At 40.0% G+C, this 16,396-nt stretch overlaps 2 protein-coding genes across 3 annotated transcripts; one reads left to right on the forward strand and one right to left on the reverse strand.

Moving 5' to 3' along the window:
• Window positions 1–6,791, forward strand: aga (aspartylglucosaminidase). Of its 2 annotated transcripts, none has more exons than XM_077610305.1 (10): window positions 1–36; window positions 154–268; window positions 1,431–1,584; window positions 1,645–1,757; window positions 4,119–4,231; window positions 4,587–4,692; window positions 4,947–5,022; window positions 5,108–5,215; window positions 5,926–6,059; window positions 6,632–6,791. In XM_077610305.1, the coding sequence occupies exons 2-10, from the start codon at window positions 160–162 to the stop codon at window positions 6,730–6,732; spliced, it is 1,014 nt and encodes a 337-aa protein (XP_077466431.1). In that variant the 5' UTR covers window positions 1–36; window positions 154–159; the 3' UTR covers window positions 6,733–6,791. The 2 variants fall into 2 exon arrangements, with proteins under 2 accessions (XP_077466431.1, XP_077466432.1); XM_077610306.1 differs by lacking the exon at window positions 1–36 and adding an exon at window positions 47–86.
• On the reverse strand, window positions 6,254–12,709 carry neil3 (nei-like DNA glycosylase 3). Its single transcript, XM_077610304.1, has 10 exons — window positions 12,477–12,709; window positions 12,217–12,329; window positions 11,412–11,543; window positions 10,971–11,184; window positions 10,370–10,444; window positions 9,998–10,164; window positions 8,917–9,083; window positions 8,259–8,496; window positions 7,706–7,871; window positions 6,254–7,087 (listed from the first exon to the last, which is right to left on the reverse strand). Exons 1-10 carry the CDS (start codon window positions 12,579–12,581, stop codon window positions 6,905–6,907), a joined length of 1,560 nt encoding a protein of 519 aa, XP_077466430.1. The 5' UTR covers window positions 12,582–12,709; the 3' UTR covers window positions 6,254–6,904.
• Window positions 12,710–16,396: the final 3,687 nt, after the last annotated feature.

A 16,396-nucleotide genomic window follows, 5' to 3' on the forward strand; every position in this document is an offset into this window, starting at 1 on the left:
CATCACAAAGTGACGACCAGTTCCGCAAAAACAAGAGTTAGTCATTCATTATTTGAAATTATGTACATGAATAATCCTTCTAACACGTACGGATAATTTACAAATTTAAATAGCCGTGTTATAGGTTTTAATGTTCTTGCGCTTTCTTTTCAGAACAAGATGTCGACATCGATGATATATTTCACTTTAATATGTTTTCCCACGTTTGCACAAACGTCACTGCCGTTGGTTATAAACACTTGGAGCTTCAAAAATGCAACGGCTGCAGGTACTTTGTTTTTTTTTGACGCCTTGATTGTATTAACCGACGTAATCAAAAGTCTTGCTCACGTGATCGAATGAATCGGAACGCGGAATAGAGCGTATACGTAGAGAGCGACAATTTGAGCGTACGTAGTTGCTAGGCAACGTAAAACCAATACTATGTCGCAATAGTGAGGTAACAAAATGTTCATCAATAAGGACTGATTGTCAGGGTTTTTTTATCCATTTGTTAGATAAACTCAAAAACAACAACTGTGACATGATTAGTTAGTCTCGAGTTTGTCGAGATTTCTTCATTTCCAATGCATGTTATTTATTTTTCAAAGTTGCACCCTTTAAATATTTTCGTTCTAATATCACAAGGTTGGCTCACTGATATTTGGTCTGCTACCGCCATTACTCTTGGATAGAGAGCTTCAGTACACATTGTGGAAATTTTGTAGGATAATACGAAAGAGGTAGCTTTGAGGGCATCACATTAGGATTTTGAGCTGATTCCAAGCTCAAATCCATTATCCCTGTTATCTACTTTCTGATAAAAAACTGAAACTTTTCTGTCAGAGACTGCATTTAAAACCAAGTGGGTTTCAAAACATGCAATGCTCGGTCTTCTCTTGCTCCGTTGAATTGTGCATCAGGGTTGATGCATTGGGAAGGAGCAGATTGGAAGCGTTACACTAGCACCTGTTCGGGGCTTTATCTGTCGAGGCGGCTTTCTACGAGGTGTGTGCCACATCGCCACCCCGACAGATGAAATCTGAACATGATGGGAGTTAACAGGGAAAAAAAATATAGCGACATTATAGAGAGCAAAGCATTAAAAGGCGGAGGGAACAGAAGATGTTTGCCACCAGATTACTTCAGGTCTTCTTGCAAACGCAATTTGGCCGCTGATGTGCAACAGGTTGAATTTCATAATGAATATCACTTAGAAAAGTGGCATTTGAATTGCTTTTGTACAATTATTTTGGGGTGTTTCTTTGATGCCTAACCACTCTTCAAGTATGAAATTACACAAGCAAGAAAATGTGTTGTTAGCGACATTCATCAGAAAAAGTTTCCATGTAAACGCTTGTCAAGGTCGCAGGTTGACCCTATTAATTCTAATTTAAATCTGAATGTCAACGGCTAAGTGTTATCTGTACTGTGTGTGACTTGTCCTACAGCATGGGCGACTCTACAGGCTGGCGGCTCGGTCTTAGACGCCGTGGAAAAGGGGTGCGATCGCTGCCAAGAGGAGCAGTGCGATGGTAGTGTGGGCTATGGCGGGAGCCCGGACGAGACCGGGGAGACGACATTGGACGCATTGATCATGGACGGGTACGAAAAAATAAAAAACGCAAAAAAGAGGGAATACCATTTTTTTTTATGTCTGTGCAGCAACACGATGGAAGTGGGGGCTGTGGCCGACTTAAAGAGGATCAAGAATGCCATTGGTGTAGCAAGAGCCATAATGGAGCACACAGAACACAGCATGCTTGTCGGAGAGTCAGGTACACAAACGATGAATTTACAAACTTGATGCATCAAGTGATGCCGTTTTCCACACAAGAATAATGTCCATTCAAATTTGCCAAACGGGTAATATAAGCCAAATCCACCATATTTTACCACATACCTGTCAACCTCTGCCGATAACTGCCCTTATAAATGATTGATTCCCCTTACAAACCCCCCAAAAACCTTACAAACACCGTACGAGTTGTACGTTTTTTTGGGGGTTTGTAAGGGGAATCATAATTATTTATAAGGGCAGTTATCGGCAGAGGTTGACAGGTATGTACCAGGAAACGGCATTTGCTTGTATACTAACTGCAAAGAACAATAAGCCACAAATGGTACATCAAAATACAGACTGTATAGATACATACACCGTACTGGGCTTTAATAAACAGGGCTCAAAGATGGGGCGAAAAATCGTGGTTTATTTTTCATAAATCATAGTAATTTGGAACCATAATCCACAATATAGGTTGAAACCCAAGCCATGCCCTAATTTGAAGCACCAACTCTGGTGTGAGATCAGATAGTTTTCTTTTTCCAAGTTCTGGTAACTACTGGCCAGTCATCAAGTGATGTTCTCAATAGCAACACACAGGGGAAAGGCTATGCCTTTGTTACTCAGGGACACATAAAAAAATCCCATCGCCTGATCCCAAACTCGTTACGAGGCAGGATGGATCTGTGCTTTCATGTTGTGTACAGTACATTCTGGCACTAATCACGTGTCAGCAGAAATAGAGAGCCATCAGACCAGGCAATGTTTTAGCCCAATCTTCTGCTGTCGGATCCATCCAAATTGCCGCTTCCAAGTTGTTAAACAGTGGCAGTGTCATCTGGTGTGATTTTCTTCAAGGTTCTACATCTTTCGGAGATATTCTCCTTCTGCATATATTCCAGTTCCCAGTCAAGTTGGACATTTCTTCCCTGATCTCCTGCCATCGTTAAGGCATTTTCTCCTGGAGAACAGCCACTAACGAGATATTTTCTTTTGGTTTGTTTCTCCCCAGACATTTCAACATTGTGAAACCTCACTTATGTGTTGGGTAAATCCCACTAGTGTCTCAGACAGTCCTTCCGATAACCAGTCACTTCAATGGCATTGTGATACTCGGTTTAAATTGGAGCATATCGTCTTGGCTATGTCTGGCTGCCTTCGTAATGACTGATTAGATGTCATATTTCCTCAGATAATGGGAGTGCACATCATTTAACATGAACGGAGACAGTTATCGTTTCAGTAGTGAGACATCCTGGTAGAAAACAGTAAATTGGTAAGAAATTCTGGACCCTGTTTTGAACACTGAAAAGTAGATTGGTGAAAAGGTGTCCTCTTTATGGGTTGGAATGAAAACCTGCACCCACTGCGACCCTTTGTGGAATATATTGTTTAGCCACCTCTGCTCTAAATCCATCTTTATTGGTGGGACAGAACCAGGTCTCGTTTACCCATCCATTATCTGGAATGCATCTCTTCATGAAGGTCTGGAGTTCACCCACATCACGTTCGTCAACTTGCGGCTGGGTACCTCCCGATACGATTTGTGAAACAAGGCTCACCTTAACGATTATCTCGCAACATGGCGTTAAAAGAATTGCCATTACATGGTCGCGAAATCAATCGATGATATTCTACAATGCAAACCTCAGAGAAAATAAGTTTCTATATTGAAAAAATTGGGGTTTTTTTTGCACTGTAGCAGACAATCTGTAAAATATTTTGGTCTTTTTTTTCTCTAATTCAGCTGACTAACATGTTTTTGGATATCTTTCTGTTTTAAATAATTACTTGGTAGTAACCGGGTGTTATTTTTGCCTGAAGTAACCGAAAAAGGTTAATAATTTAATGTTTTGTTTTTTGAGTTTCTCCGCCTCAAAGATTTGAGGTATGATTTTCTTACATAGAATAATGTGACTGCAGTGAATCATACCACTTGGTGTAAAAAATAAATTGGTGCGATGGCCACTAGCCAGGAATAAATTGTGTTGTATGGCCATACTGTGAAATCATTGTTATTGTGAGCCTTGTATCGCAAATCATATAGGAAAATTCCCAAAGGTTCTCACGCCTATTCAACACACACAAAAATTGCTTGAAAATAAAAAGCGAACCACAGAAAATGTGCTGAAAAACTAACGCTCGTTATGTCTTTAAATTGGTGTTCAAAGCCATCTTGTGTGAAATTCATTCGTAAACTAATTTAAAGCAACCTAAAGGCATCTATATTGAGCGCTGCGGTTTCAGCCGCTGCATGTTAACGCTTGGTCGCTTCTCGGTGACGATCGCACTTATGATACGGAGAGCAAATTAGGTCTGTAAAATTGGCTCTCATGTCATTTTTCTACGTATGCAGCGACATTATTTGCAGAAAACATGGGCTTCGTCACCGAGGACCTGACCACCGTCAAGTCGCTGGATATGTTCACCCAGTGGCTGAAGGGCAGCTGCCAACCTAATTACCGAAAGGTGAGTACACCGGTATGTTGATTAACATGGTGTTAGCTTCGGGCACGCTGCTTCCAAAAGATAGTGGGCTGTGAACTTGACTGACAACTTAATAATGATGTTGTTCATTTAAAAAAAATGAAAAAAAAGAGAGGCTATTAGGTTTGGAGGCGTTTTGGTTCCTTAATTTATCTTGACCTTCTCAGCACGGGTGACAAATTATTATTCCTTCACGCTCGTACAATCGTCTTTTAGTTTTAAGGTTTAATTTAACGGTTGTGTTGTGATACTTGTTCAAATATTTATTCAAATTATTCTATTTTTTTTTTCTAATTTTATATCTGCTCTTCTGTTTTTGTTTTCTTTATTTCTAAAGAATGTTTTTCCAAACCCAACCAAATCCTGCCGTCCCTACAAACCTATTGCCAACATTGGACTGGAAAAGCGACTTCATACTAATATTCACTCCCATGACACTATTGGTGAGTTTTTATGGATTGCCATGAGCTGAAACTATATTTTAAGAATGCATTCAAAAGTTTGAAATGTATTTTTCTTCTTTACTGCACTATGTCACTGATTAAAGTCATAAAACCTGTGAAATTTGGTAAATGTGGCGCACAAAACAGCGTGCCCGAAAAAGTCCCAAGGACGCATGCCATATTTTTTTCAAAGCCCCCTTGACCAAATTCTATGAGGAAAATTTCACATTAATTATTATTTATTTATTTATCAGGTATTATCGCATTTGACCGATACGGTCACGTAGCGGCGGGGACATCCACTAATGGACTCACTCATAAAATTCCAGGGTATTTCAATTATTTTAGTAGTAAGTAGAAAATGTACACTGAAATTGCACTGCACAATAGAACATGTTCTACTCCATCAACACAGTCGAGTCGGGGACTCTCCTATTGTGGGAGCGGGAGCATACGCCGACAGCTCAGTCGGCGCGGCAGCAGCAACCGGAGACGGGGATGTCATGATGCGCTTTCTGCCAAGGTAGTCCCTCTTTTTTTTCTTTTAAATAGCATTTTTCCGGGAGGGTGTATTCTTTAAATAACTTGATTCACCCAAGATTAGGACTTTTGTATGATTATGACTAACTGGGGATAACATTTTTTTTAATAAGAATTGAAACTTTTTCTAAAAACAAATGGAATTTATGTTGTGTCATTTAAATTTCAAAACTAGTTTTATTCTTGCATGATAAATTTTTTTAACATGGTGAAACAAAACCAAAAAACATCCTTATTATGACCTGAAAATGCTTGAAAGATTGCAGCCTTTTTTGTCTTCTTGAAAAATATGACTTAATTCTCAAAATGGTAGGTAATTTACTACTTATTTTCTTTGATAAAATTATGAGTTAATTCTATGACTTCCATAAGACTATGACTTTTTATGATTTTTTCGGGGGGCGGTGTAATGACAACAACCCTAAAAATACAACTTATAAACGGGGGGAAATGCAATTACAGTCCGGTAAGAAACTTTCTGAAAACTTTATATTTAGTGGCCTGTAACCTGAACTTGAAGTTATGGAACACCAACCTAAGAGTTCTTTGATTAGCCTAATGAATAGCATTGGCGTGTATTCTGCCTCAAGGGACAGCAATGCACCCCGAGCTGACTGTGACAGCTCGGTTTAGCGGCCTTGACAAGCCCTCGTTAGTCGGCCTGACACATGTCTATTGCCACACTGCCAACAGTTTTTTGGCGGTGGAGATGATGAGGGCCGGAACGGATCCCTCGGCAGCCTGCGAGATGGCCATTTCGAGGATTAAGAGGCATTACGCAGACTTCTTTGGGGCGATCATCTGCGCTAACGCAACAGGCCATTATGGTGGGTGTTTGGATTCACACGTACGCTGATGCTCACAAACATACTGAGATGCCAAAAGTGATCATTACTTACCTGAGAGACAATATTCGTGACATTTTTGGGTTTAAATTTAGAATCAATGTAAAGATACATTTTTTTCCAAGCCAAGTAGGAGTCAAAAAAATTGATCCTCAAATGTTAATTTGCAACACAACTTTAGGAAGACATTTTTTAATCTTAGAAAGCAACACCTACCTAGCATATAAACTACCTCAGTGACAAATGACTACATGAGCCTAAACACATGCAGCCCATTAACTCTGACACTCCAAGAGAAGGTATAGCTATTTTGCTTCCCTGGCAATTCCAAGGCTGAAAGTTTAAGTTTAAACATCCTTTCTGAATAAATGCTACAAGAAGAAATAGAAGTATGTCGGTATACTTTAGTTACAAACCTTTAAATGTTTGAGTTGATATAGACTATGTATACATATTAGTTTCGATACACAAGTTTAAAGCTGGGTATCGGAACCAAAAAAAAAAGTATTTGTTCAACAGTAGGTATAACTTTTTTTTGCTTTTTTTTCCTAAAGGTGCAGCTTGTAACAAGGTGCCGGGCTTATTGCAGTTTCACTACATGGTGTCAAACTGCGAATCTGATACGCCACTTCTCAAGTCGGTGGAATGCTTGTGATACTTTTGGGGTGGAAAATGTTTTTGTAACAGATTAACCAAAATAAAGTAATAATTGTCTTTGTTTGGAGTCTTTAATAAATATATATAAAGGTAACTTATACCTATTACGCGTTCATATTCATGTGGGTTTTAGTCATATGTTTAAACAGCAATTTAGTCCTAATTTGTTGCTAACAACCTGACAGAAAAGAAACACTGTTTCCACTCTCCGCCCACTGGAAATAATCACACTGTTTACCCTTTTGGTAGCCGCAGGTGTAGAAGTCACGACCGTTGTTGGGTCCCAGCTTGAGCACAGTCCTTATCACGCATCGTTTGCCATGGTGACAGGAGGGGAAGTGCAAGTCAGCCCACTGAAGAGAGAGAAAGCGAGGGTAATAAAAATGCTTTGAAGGTAACCTATCTTCCTGGAAAAGTGATTTTTAATAGCTTGTCATACAATTTGTTGAGTCCCTGAAGTGTCTGCCCTGACATGAAATGTGAAATTAAACAAAAGCAATTCTGGGAGCATGTCAGTCTGAGTTGTAATTAGTGTTGCACCGATATTACAATAAAATGGGGAGTATAAATAGAAATGATGTGCTGATGCTGAGCAATACTTACACACTTTTCAAGATGTGCTTTCCAACCACTGGTGACCTAAGCTAAGCACATCGCCCTGAAAAAGGTACACATGGGCCCTTCCAGAGATGTTAGTAGACATCCATTTGTGTGGCATCTGATCACCCTTCCTTCTACTATTACTTTGAGTGAGTTTAGCATCATTAGATCCAATCCATTTGCTGCCGACTTCCCAATTCAAACGATTTGGGTATCTAGCTCCATCAATTGCAGACGCCGAGTTATGCAGGGTCCATTCAAGCCATGATAGCAATTAAAATCAGGTGTCAGAATCGGTATCGGTAGACAAGAAATGGCTCAAGTGTAACACGACTCTAAAGTGAAAGTATGCAAGGAATGAGACTTCTTACCTCGAAGAAATTGCACTTGGTCTCCCGGGGCAGTGAGCAAGTGTAAAACCGTCGTCCCTTATTGTCGCCTTCCTTGTGGACAACTCGCAAGAGAGCCGGGCGACCGTGGGACCCACACGGGGGAGCTCTGCATGGGCTGGATTGTGCTCCTGCTGTTGTCTCCGTACTAACAAAAGAGAGCAGACACAAATTAAAACAAATCCTTTTGAAATGGATGTTTTTTGCAAAAAAATATTTTATTCTAATTTCTGTTTCAGAAAAAATATCTAATTAACTATAAATAGTTCACTATTTTATCTTTCCTTTATAAAAAATACTTTGTGTGACCACAAGACAACATTTTATCTAGAAAAATAAAAACACATGACAACTCTTTTCCTAAGTAAATGTATGCAGAGGTCCGAGGGGACCTCAGCTCTGTGCCTGCTCTTGTGCGCCGACAAACAGGGGAGGCCGCCTCTCTTGTTAGGTAGGAAATAACTCGAAAATAAAACTTGAGCACCCTCAGACCAAGGGAGGTCTTGTTATCGTTATTCATGAGTGAGTCCCACACCTCAACTTGTTAGCGGGACCGCCATCAATTCTCATTTTCTTATGCGGCTGACTGGATGAGGCCGGCGGTCCCCCACGAGATGGTCCGGGCGTTGCGCTCAAGTCGGAAAGAACCAGTGTGGACGTCCCAAAAACGGAGCGCCAGTTGAGTTTGCGGTCCTCGTGGGGTTTTGAGAAGGTGTTGTAAGCGTAGCGCACCAAATCGGAGGAGAAGGGCACAGAGGTTTCATCCTTGTGGACTGCAGAGGAAGAGATTGAGACATATTGCAAGTACATTCTCAAGCTCTCATATATATTTAAAAAAAAAGTTATGTGCACTTTTATGATGCAAACAAGAGAGAATACTTTAATGTCCTCCTGCAAGTCAAATAGCATCATAATGTCACAACTTTATTTGGCCCTGCGACTGGCTGTCCACCAATTCAGGGTGTTCCCCACATACTGTCTATAGTTGGCTGGGATAGACTCCGGCACCCCTTGAACCCTTGTGAGGATAAGCAGTGTGTAAAATGAATGACTGGATGAAATATTAATAGGATGATTTAACAGGTTCAATATTTTAAGATAAATTAATACCAGTACCCAAGGAGCAGCTCCCAATTAAACATTTTGAAAAAGTCGCTGAATCCCACATGAGAGCAACTGAAAATTAGTCTTACCCTTAGCTCTGGGGGAGAGACAGGCGTCGCAACTTTTGGCATTGGGCCGGTTGAGGAGAGTGCAGAGGTGACAAGCCCAGTCCTCTTCCTCCTTCTTTGCCACATTCTCATTGGGTGCTCCTCTGCTTCCTACCCAGCCAATCAGGGTGTTCCTTACAGGAAGTTTACTTGAAACAACAAAAGGGTTCGACATATTACAATTCAGTCTTTTATCACACTTTTTTCACGCAACCAAAACGAAAACAATTTTCAGAACAATGACTCCATACTTTCAATACTATGAATAAATGAGCAAAATACAAGTGGAAATAAATTGGGTAAATGACAAAAGGGGAAAAAAACTGAAATATCAGAAAACAATTAAACAAAATAACTGATAAAAATTGTCTGAGTTCGTAATACATTAGGTAGGATGTACATATTTGTTGATTAGACATTAAATATTTTAGTATTTCTAATTAGTTAATCAAAATAGTAGTGTATATAGGATGACATAAAAAATAATTCATGCCCCACCCCTTTCTTCAAATAGAATGGCAACTAAACATTTCCACTTGTAACAGCTGGTGAAGCAAAACCAGCAGCAGGCACTCTGTTGCATTTAAATGTTAGGCCCGCGACATAAAGCTCCACTATGTTTGACAAGAAAGCCACCAATCAAGTACGGATGAGGGATGGATGGATAGATGGATGAAGTCGTGCCGAGGCGGCCGGCAGAAGACTTCCCTCGCAGATTGCTCCATCAGCTGTGTAATGTGTTTGAAGGGCTTTCAGCGGGGAGCCCTCACTAAGCCTCGTTCAAACACCAGGCAGGAGGTGTTGAGCCTGCACCCTGTCTGGCAAACACTCTGTGAACATGCGCGTCGGTGCCGCCCTCAACACTTTCACACTTCCTGCCAAGCCCATCTGCCTGCCAAAGATGGCTTCTCAAAACTAGAAACTGCAATGTGGAAAGCTTTGTTCCAGACAGAAAAATGGCTCTGACGCTTACCGGAGTAGCAATTTTACTATTCGTATTAGTGAATTTAGTATTTGCGTTGTGGCCTTCTTTACGTACACCAGCACAATGATATGCTCCCACCTGATGTGGACACTGCCGGCATCATACTTCTGACAGCGCTCACAAAAGTAAGTCATTCTGCCGTTGTCGCCGAGACGACAGACGGTGATAGCCCCGGAGCATCGGCTGCAATGGGGACGCTTGTAGACTTTGTAGTGTGTCCACAGCGCAGATCCAGACTTGCGACACTGGCAAAGAGAGAATTGGTCAATCCGTGGAAAAAGATGCCAGGTGAAGTCATCATTATGTTCAATTATGGTGTTGACCAGATTGGCTAAAAAAAGCAAACTGCATACAAGATATCTGCTGGTGACAGAAAATGTCTGCTTCCCCTGAAAATGTTGTGAATATTTTGTATCAGGGTGAGAGAAGGTTTCCCGAAAAACATCTCACCTTGTAAAAGAGAAGAGTGAAATCCCGAGTCATCTGCACCAAGTGGTGAAGCTGCTCGTCTGACAGCTGCTCCACCTGAGGAAAAAAAATGTTTTTTTTTATTTACTACTGCATAAAACAGATGATACCTTACACGAAGTAAATTATTAACAGAAGTTGTGTATGAGTAAAGCACATCAGTGGATGACAAAGTTCGTCCATGTCAGCTTTTGAGGTACAGAATGTACTGGCATCGGATAAATATTTGACTGGGCTCCCAGTCAAAATGGATGGGGTCTCTGTCATTCTCAATGGTAGCCAATAAGTTAGTACTTAAAAATAAATACATTTTAAAACCTGATTTTCAAAATCCGATTCCAATCTCTGATTTCTCATGACTAAAGTTGGTTATTTGTTTGTTTTTATGAATCAGAACAAATCCTTAAGTTATTCCCTCATTTTTGCCACACTGCATGACTTTTTGACTTCACCTCATTTCACTCCCCACTGCAACACATCACTCGATAAAACACCAGAAAGATCGGTGGAGTGGGTTGTCTTCCTTTTTTTTTTGTCTTTCTACCACCACTATCTCCGGCTGCACACCATCCATCATCCATACCTTCACGCCCGGGTGTAGACCCGCGTCGAACAGGGCTTCGTTTTTAATGATGTTGCCCACTCCCGGCATGACGGCCTGGTCGAGGAGGACATCACAGAGCATTCTGGCGCTGTGGCGCCTCACCGCCTCGGCTGAACGTGAGGGGGTGAATGCTGGCGAGCACACATCTAGGGGCTGGAAAGCTCGAAAACGTTGCTCGCAGTCGTCACTCAACCTGTGAGAATGCAAAATAGCTCACTCCAATTCATACACACAAAGGTGTATATATGTATATAATATATAGTACATGTATATGTATATACATACAAAAGTCCAGCGACCAAACGTCCGAGTACCATAATATTGATATCATATTCTTACAAATAAAGATGGAACCTTTTTAATAATGTCCTACTCAAATTGAACTTGTTGTACCTCAATCCATTCAGGTTTTTGGTTTACCTCATTTCCACTGTGCTGTCAAAGAAGCATATAGTGTCCTTGGTCAGGTGGATTTCCAGCACCGGGATTTTGCCGCCGTGCTTTTTCTCTGTGCCATTGATTCGCATAGAGCCATTCATGCCAAAGTGGACTCTACAAGAGGATTTACAGTGTTAGAAAGTATATGAAAGCAAAAAGTGTATTCATGAGATGATACGCACAAAGAGGCATTTTTGGCAGAGCGGAAGCCATTATATATTGCCATGTGTCAGTCAGAAGAAACAATTGTCTTCTTTGTGGAGGCAGCTACTTGGATATTGAAGCTGTCAGTTGGTTCCTGAATAAGCCAGGTTCATGACTCGAGATCAGCTGATAAATATATTTTCAGGTCCAATAATGAAGCTGATTATTTGAAGTCAAGAAGGCCAATAACCAATATTTAGAGCTGATCTTCCCTCACACCAAAGTTTGGCATATTTTTTTTCAATCTGATCATAAAATGATTTATTAGACAGCTTTCCAGTTTTTTTATTATAGACAATGGACAAAAAGTACAGGGAATCCTCATACTTTTTAAGTTTATTGAAAACTTTTGGAAAAAAAACCTTTAGGTTTTCACCAGAAATTTTGTATGCCTATTGAACTTGCATGACCCTTTCATGCACGATTTTTTGCCTTTTTTTCCCTAACTCTTATAGGGATTTGATTTAACTAATTGCTGCCATTGACGGCATGAGACGTCCAATCCGACTGGGAATGAACCTTCATTTATTTACATTAAACAAATATATCTTAAAACGTATTAATGTTTTAAGATAAGTCATACCTCAACGCTTTAGGACCAAAATATAAGAAGAGCTCTTTTCCTAGAGTTGCAACGCCAGTGTATGGGGAACCTTTCAGCCTTTGGATGACGCCGATTCTCTCCTGATCGTTTCCCTGAAAACACGCGATGTTACACATCGATGCGGAGACAGATTGTCAAGTTTCAAATATTATTGATGCCTTTTAATTTTTCGGCATCTTGCAAATCTACTTCCATTCAACAGTCATCAACCGTGTGTTATAAATGTAGCACAAACATACCTTCGTTGAGAAGAGGCTGCCTCTGATTTCTTTCACTTTTTGTCCTTTCTGGACTCTCGAGCGTATTTTCTCGCCGTTTAATGTACACCCGGGACCTTCAACCATCCTGATTGGTGTAATACTTTGTTATTCAAACTTAAAGTATTGGAATAAAGTAGCTTGCTGTCATCATCTTTCACCCGCCACTTATTCAATTTGACGCATGTGCTGTAAGTGGTTGTGTTTCGGTTGCGCAATTCTGACGTTGAAGTGACGTCTCAAGCGGATAAACATATTATTTAAAATTACGAGATGCATGATAAGGCTGAAAACAAACGGGGACACGCGTTGTAAACTGTCGGCCATTTTAAGTTGCTGGATAATAACATACAGAGATGGATTGTCCATCCATTCATCATTATTTTTCTTTGAAATAGCTCTTTTTAAATTTAAACGGCTTGTTTTTTCATAAATATGTTTAAAAAGTCAATATCACATTTTGGGGGGGAAGATAACATTTGGAACAAACCAAAACTATTGAATATAACCTGTGATTGGCAGTCTGACAAAAATAACGTGGAATATTGTCACCATTGGTCGAATTGATATTTCAAGTGACAATGGGGAAATACATAATCAGATTAAATAAAATGTTAATTGTACCCCCATTGGTAATTTCTCTTTATTCCACTTGAGGGAGCCAGAAACCCATACTTGTCACCGCAGGCATCGCATTTTAACGCGTTACAAATTGAAAGGTTGGAGAATTTTGCATCTGCATACTATCTTCCCTAACGAATTCGCTTGCCAGGGAGGAGTATTTTTAGAAGTCCTATCAGCTTTCAAATCGCTGTCTGCCCACTAAACTGACCCCATCTGCTCATAAAAATTCAAATGAATGATCATTTGCATTTCTTTTCAAGTCTTCCGTGCATCAGTGGGTCGAACAGTGGTGATAACTTGTTTGCTCTGGATTTTTGCCATTGAGAAAAGCATATGTGAGCCAAGATATAAATAGACAGAGCCTTGTGATCTTCAGCCAAATGTACAGGCATGCCCTCCCCTTGTTTTTAAAAAGGCCAACACTCAGCAATATGGGTGTTAGGGGCTTGACTCTCACAAGCTGCGAGGGCAAAGAGCTCTCACCCCTTGTATTAAAATGTCATTTCACCCAAGTTGTTTGAAACCACTCATTACACAAGTTGTTGAGTGTATGCAAAGCTGGGGAAGTGTATACATAAATGTGGAGCACATACATACATGAGTGACTGTCGCCCGAATATTAAAACTCTCAGGGCAGTTAACAAGTTGACACTTTTGACCTTTGACCCTTTGTAGGGCAAGCAACTATTTTTGAAACAGAGACACGCTCTTGTTAAGAGGCAGGCCAATCACAATTGAAAGTTTATTTATATATTTATTGTATTTTTATTTCATTTCTTGCCATTGACAATGATAGACATCCAGGATGGATTGCCTGTAATAGCCATTCCATTATTTTAAAATAAGTAGTATTTCATGTAGCATTTATGACTGTGGGAGGACCTATCAGCATTCATACGCGAGCGAAGGAGTGCATAGTGTTTTTTTTTATTATTATCTTTTGTTTTATAAAATGTTTGAAATAACGTTTGTGAAAAGACTGCAAAGAAAAAGACTTTGTTTGCAGGTATTTTACAAACTTTTACCTCCAAGGGCATTTCAAATGAAAATGGAAAATGTCCGCTCTCCAAGTCCAATGGTATTTATGTATTGTGCATATGTTTTATTTCATTATTTCGGCTGAGCAGCCGGAGAAAGCGTTGCTATGCAACTGGGATTTCTAAAGTACTCGCAGTGCAGTGCCATGCAGGGTCACATTTCAATGTGCGTTGGCAGCGCATGATGGACACTAATAGTGCTGTTGGTTTAACTATGTCGCCTGGAACTTTCTCCAGATGAGAAATATTCCAGTTAATGTATAATGTTACTGCAGAAGGAACTACTTCAAACTAGGATTCATCTTATGTTGCATGCCATCCCTTACAAAAGTATTGCATTGGTGACACCTTATCCTGTGTTGCTGGAGACAGAAAACATTGGGGTTGGACTTTAGTATGAAATAGTTAGAAATTCTACAAAATAAATAAATAAATTCAAATAAATTAATGTCATAGTAGGGCAGCCCGGCGGGATAGGGATAGGCTCCAGCACTCCCCGTGGCCCTAGTGAGGGTAAAGCGGTTCAGAAAATGAGTTGAGTTGAGTTGAGAATGTCATTGTAAAGTCATATATAGTCTTGCAAGAGCCTGTTTTTTACATACGCAAACTGTCATGGATAAAAATGTGAAGTTATTATTATACTAGTATATACTAACTCCATCATGGTTTCATGGCCTAAAGCACTTCAACTTTCGACCTCCAGAGAAGCTGACTCCATGCAGTCATCCTGGTCTCGGACCAACCTAACCCCATAAAGCGGGTTTGGCTTCCGAAGTATCTCCAGACCACTCGGCGGGTCTTTAATGGGCCTTTGAACCACTGCAACCATTTAAACAGGCAGCGTTTTCCAGGTCACAGCCGCAATAATAAAAACAGGCTAAAAAAGCGGAGTTGAAAGATGGTTTATTTAAGGCAGGGTGTTGTCACGTCTGAGCTGCTGACTCACTCACTAAATGGACCATTTAAATCAGTTTAGGCATTAAAGCAGTCACACAGCTGTACATACAAACAGTGGCTTCCGCTCTAATAAATGCCTCTCCGGTAATAAAGGAACAGCATCAGAAAGCAATTAAGACGTCATATTTTCTTAGGTATGTCTTTCAAAACTGTTCCTGAAAAGTCAGAGGAAGGCAACCATTTTCATTACCAAATGTGTATTTGTTTTCTAACTACTTCTACGATCATATTTTGAGGATTAGCATAAAAAAACACAAAAAAATGAATTAGCTAAATCACCAAAAACAAAGATGTCTTCTCCCCCCATGCCACGAAAGCCTATTTGAGTCGACATTTATCCTGTCTGTTGTTGATTATCAACTGGATACTGACACGAGTCGATTGAATTAAAATCCTGGCTTGTGTTTGAACAAAGTTTTTTTTTTTAATCCTGTGTGAGTGGGCTAGAAGCTGAGACACTTTGGGGTGGTTGCCAGGCAACCACTTTCACGGTCCATGTCTGTTATGTGAATTCTGCAAAAATAAATTCCCAAATGAGCTTTTCATTCTAACAAAATTAAACTAGACTCTTTGGATTGACTTTGTATTCCTAAATCATGATCCAACACAAACAATTTACTATACCATAATGTAGTCCAACAGGTTGTTTGAGGTCTGCGTGTCCAATCAAGACTGCTTTTAGTCTTCTCTACAGTGGGTGCGTGGAGATGTCTGTCACCATAGCAACAACATCACAGGCCGAGCGCAATCTTCTGGGAAAAAATGCTTTTATATGAGAAAAAAAACAATCAAATGCAAATAATAGTCTGACTCGAAGAGGACACAGACTGCTGAAATATGTTTTCTATGTTTTATGCTTAAAATAAACACTGATGTGACTCAATGACGATGGATGCAAAATAAACATGCAATTTTACAAGAATCTATCATACATTTGATGTTGCAGCATCTTTCATTTCTACGCCTTTTAAATGTCTAACAAAATAATTCTAACTAAAACAATGAACATGATATGATCATTCCAAAACTTCAGAAGATAATTTAATAGTAGAAATATCAGTCAGTTCATCTGCCCTTTTAACGTGTTAACAGCACAATATAAATTCATGATTTTAATAGAAGGTGTGGGATGGGGGATGCAACCAGCAACATTCTGGGCTGCCGCATTTGCGCTATTCCCTAAAAAGGAGTCAGTCGGCGTGTGTTGACAACAATGTGCCTTGGCAGAGTTTACGCTTATGGGGCCTGAACACTGCGAGGGAAACAGGAAGTAGTGTCTCGTTA

Source organism: Stigmatopora argus, chromosome 9 (assembly GCF_051989625.1).
Source record: "Stigmatopora argus isolate UIUO_Sarg chromosome 9, RoL_Sarg_1.0, whole genome shotgun sequence".
Classification (NCBI taxonomy): Eukaryota; Metazoa; Chordata; class Actinopteri; order Syngnathiformes; family Syngnathidae; genus Stigmatopora; species Stigmatopora argus.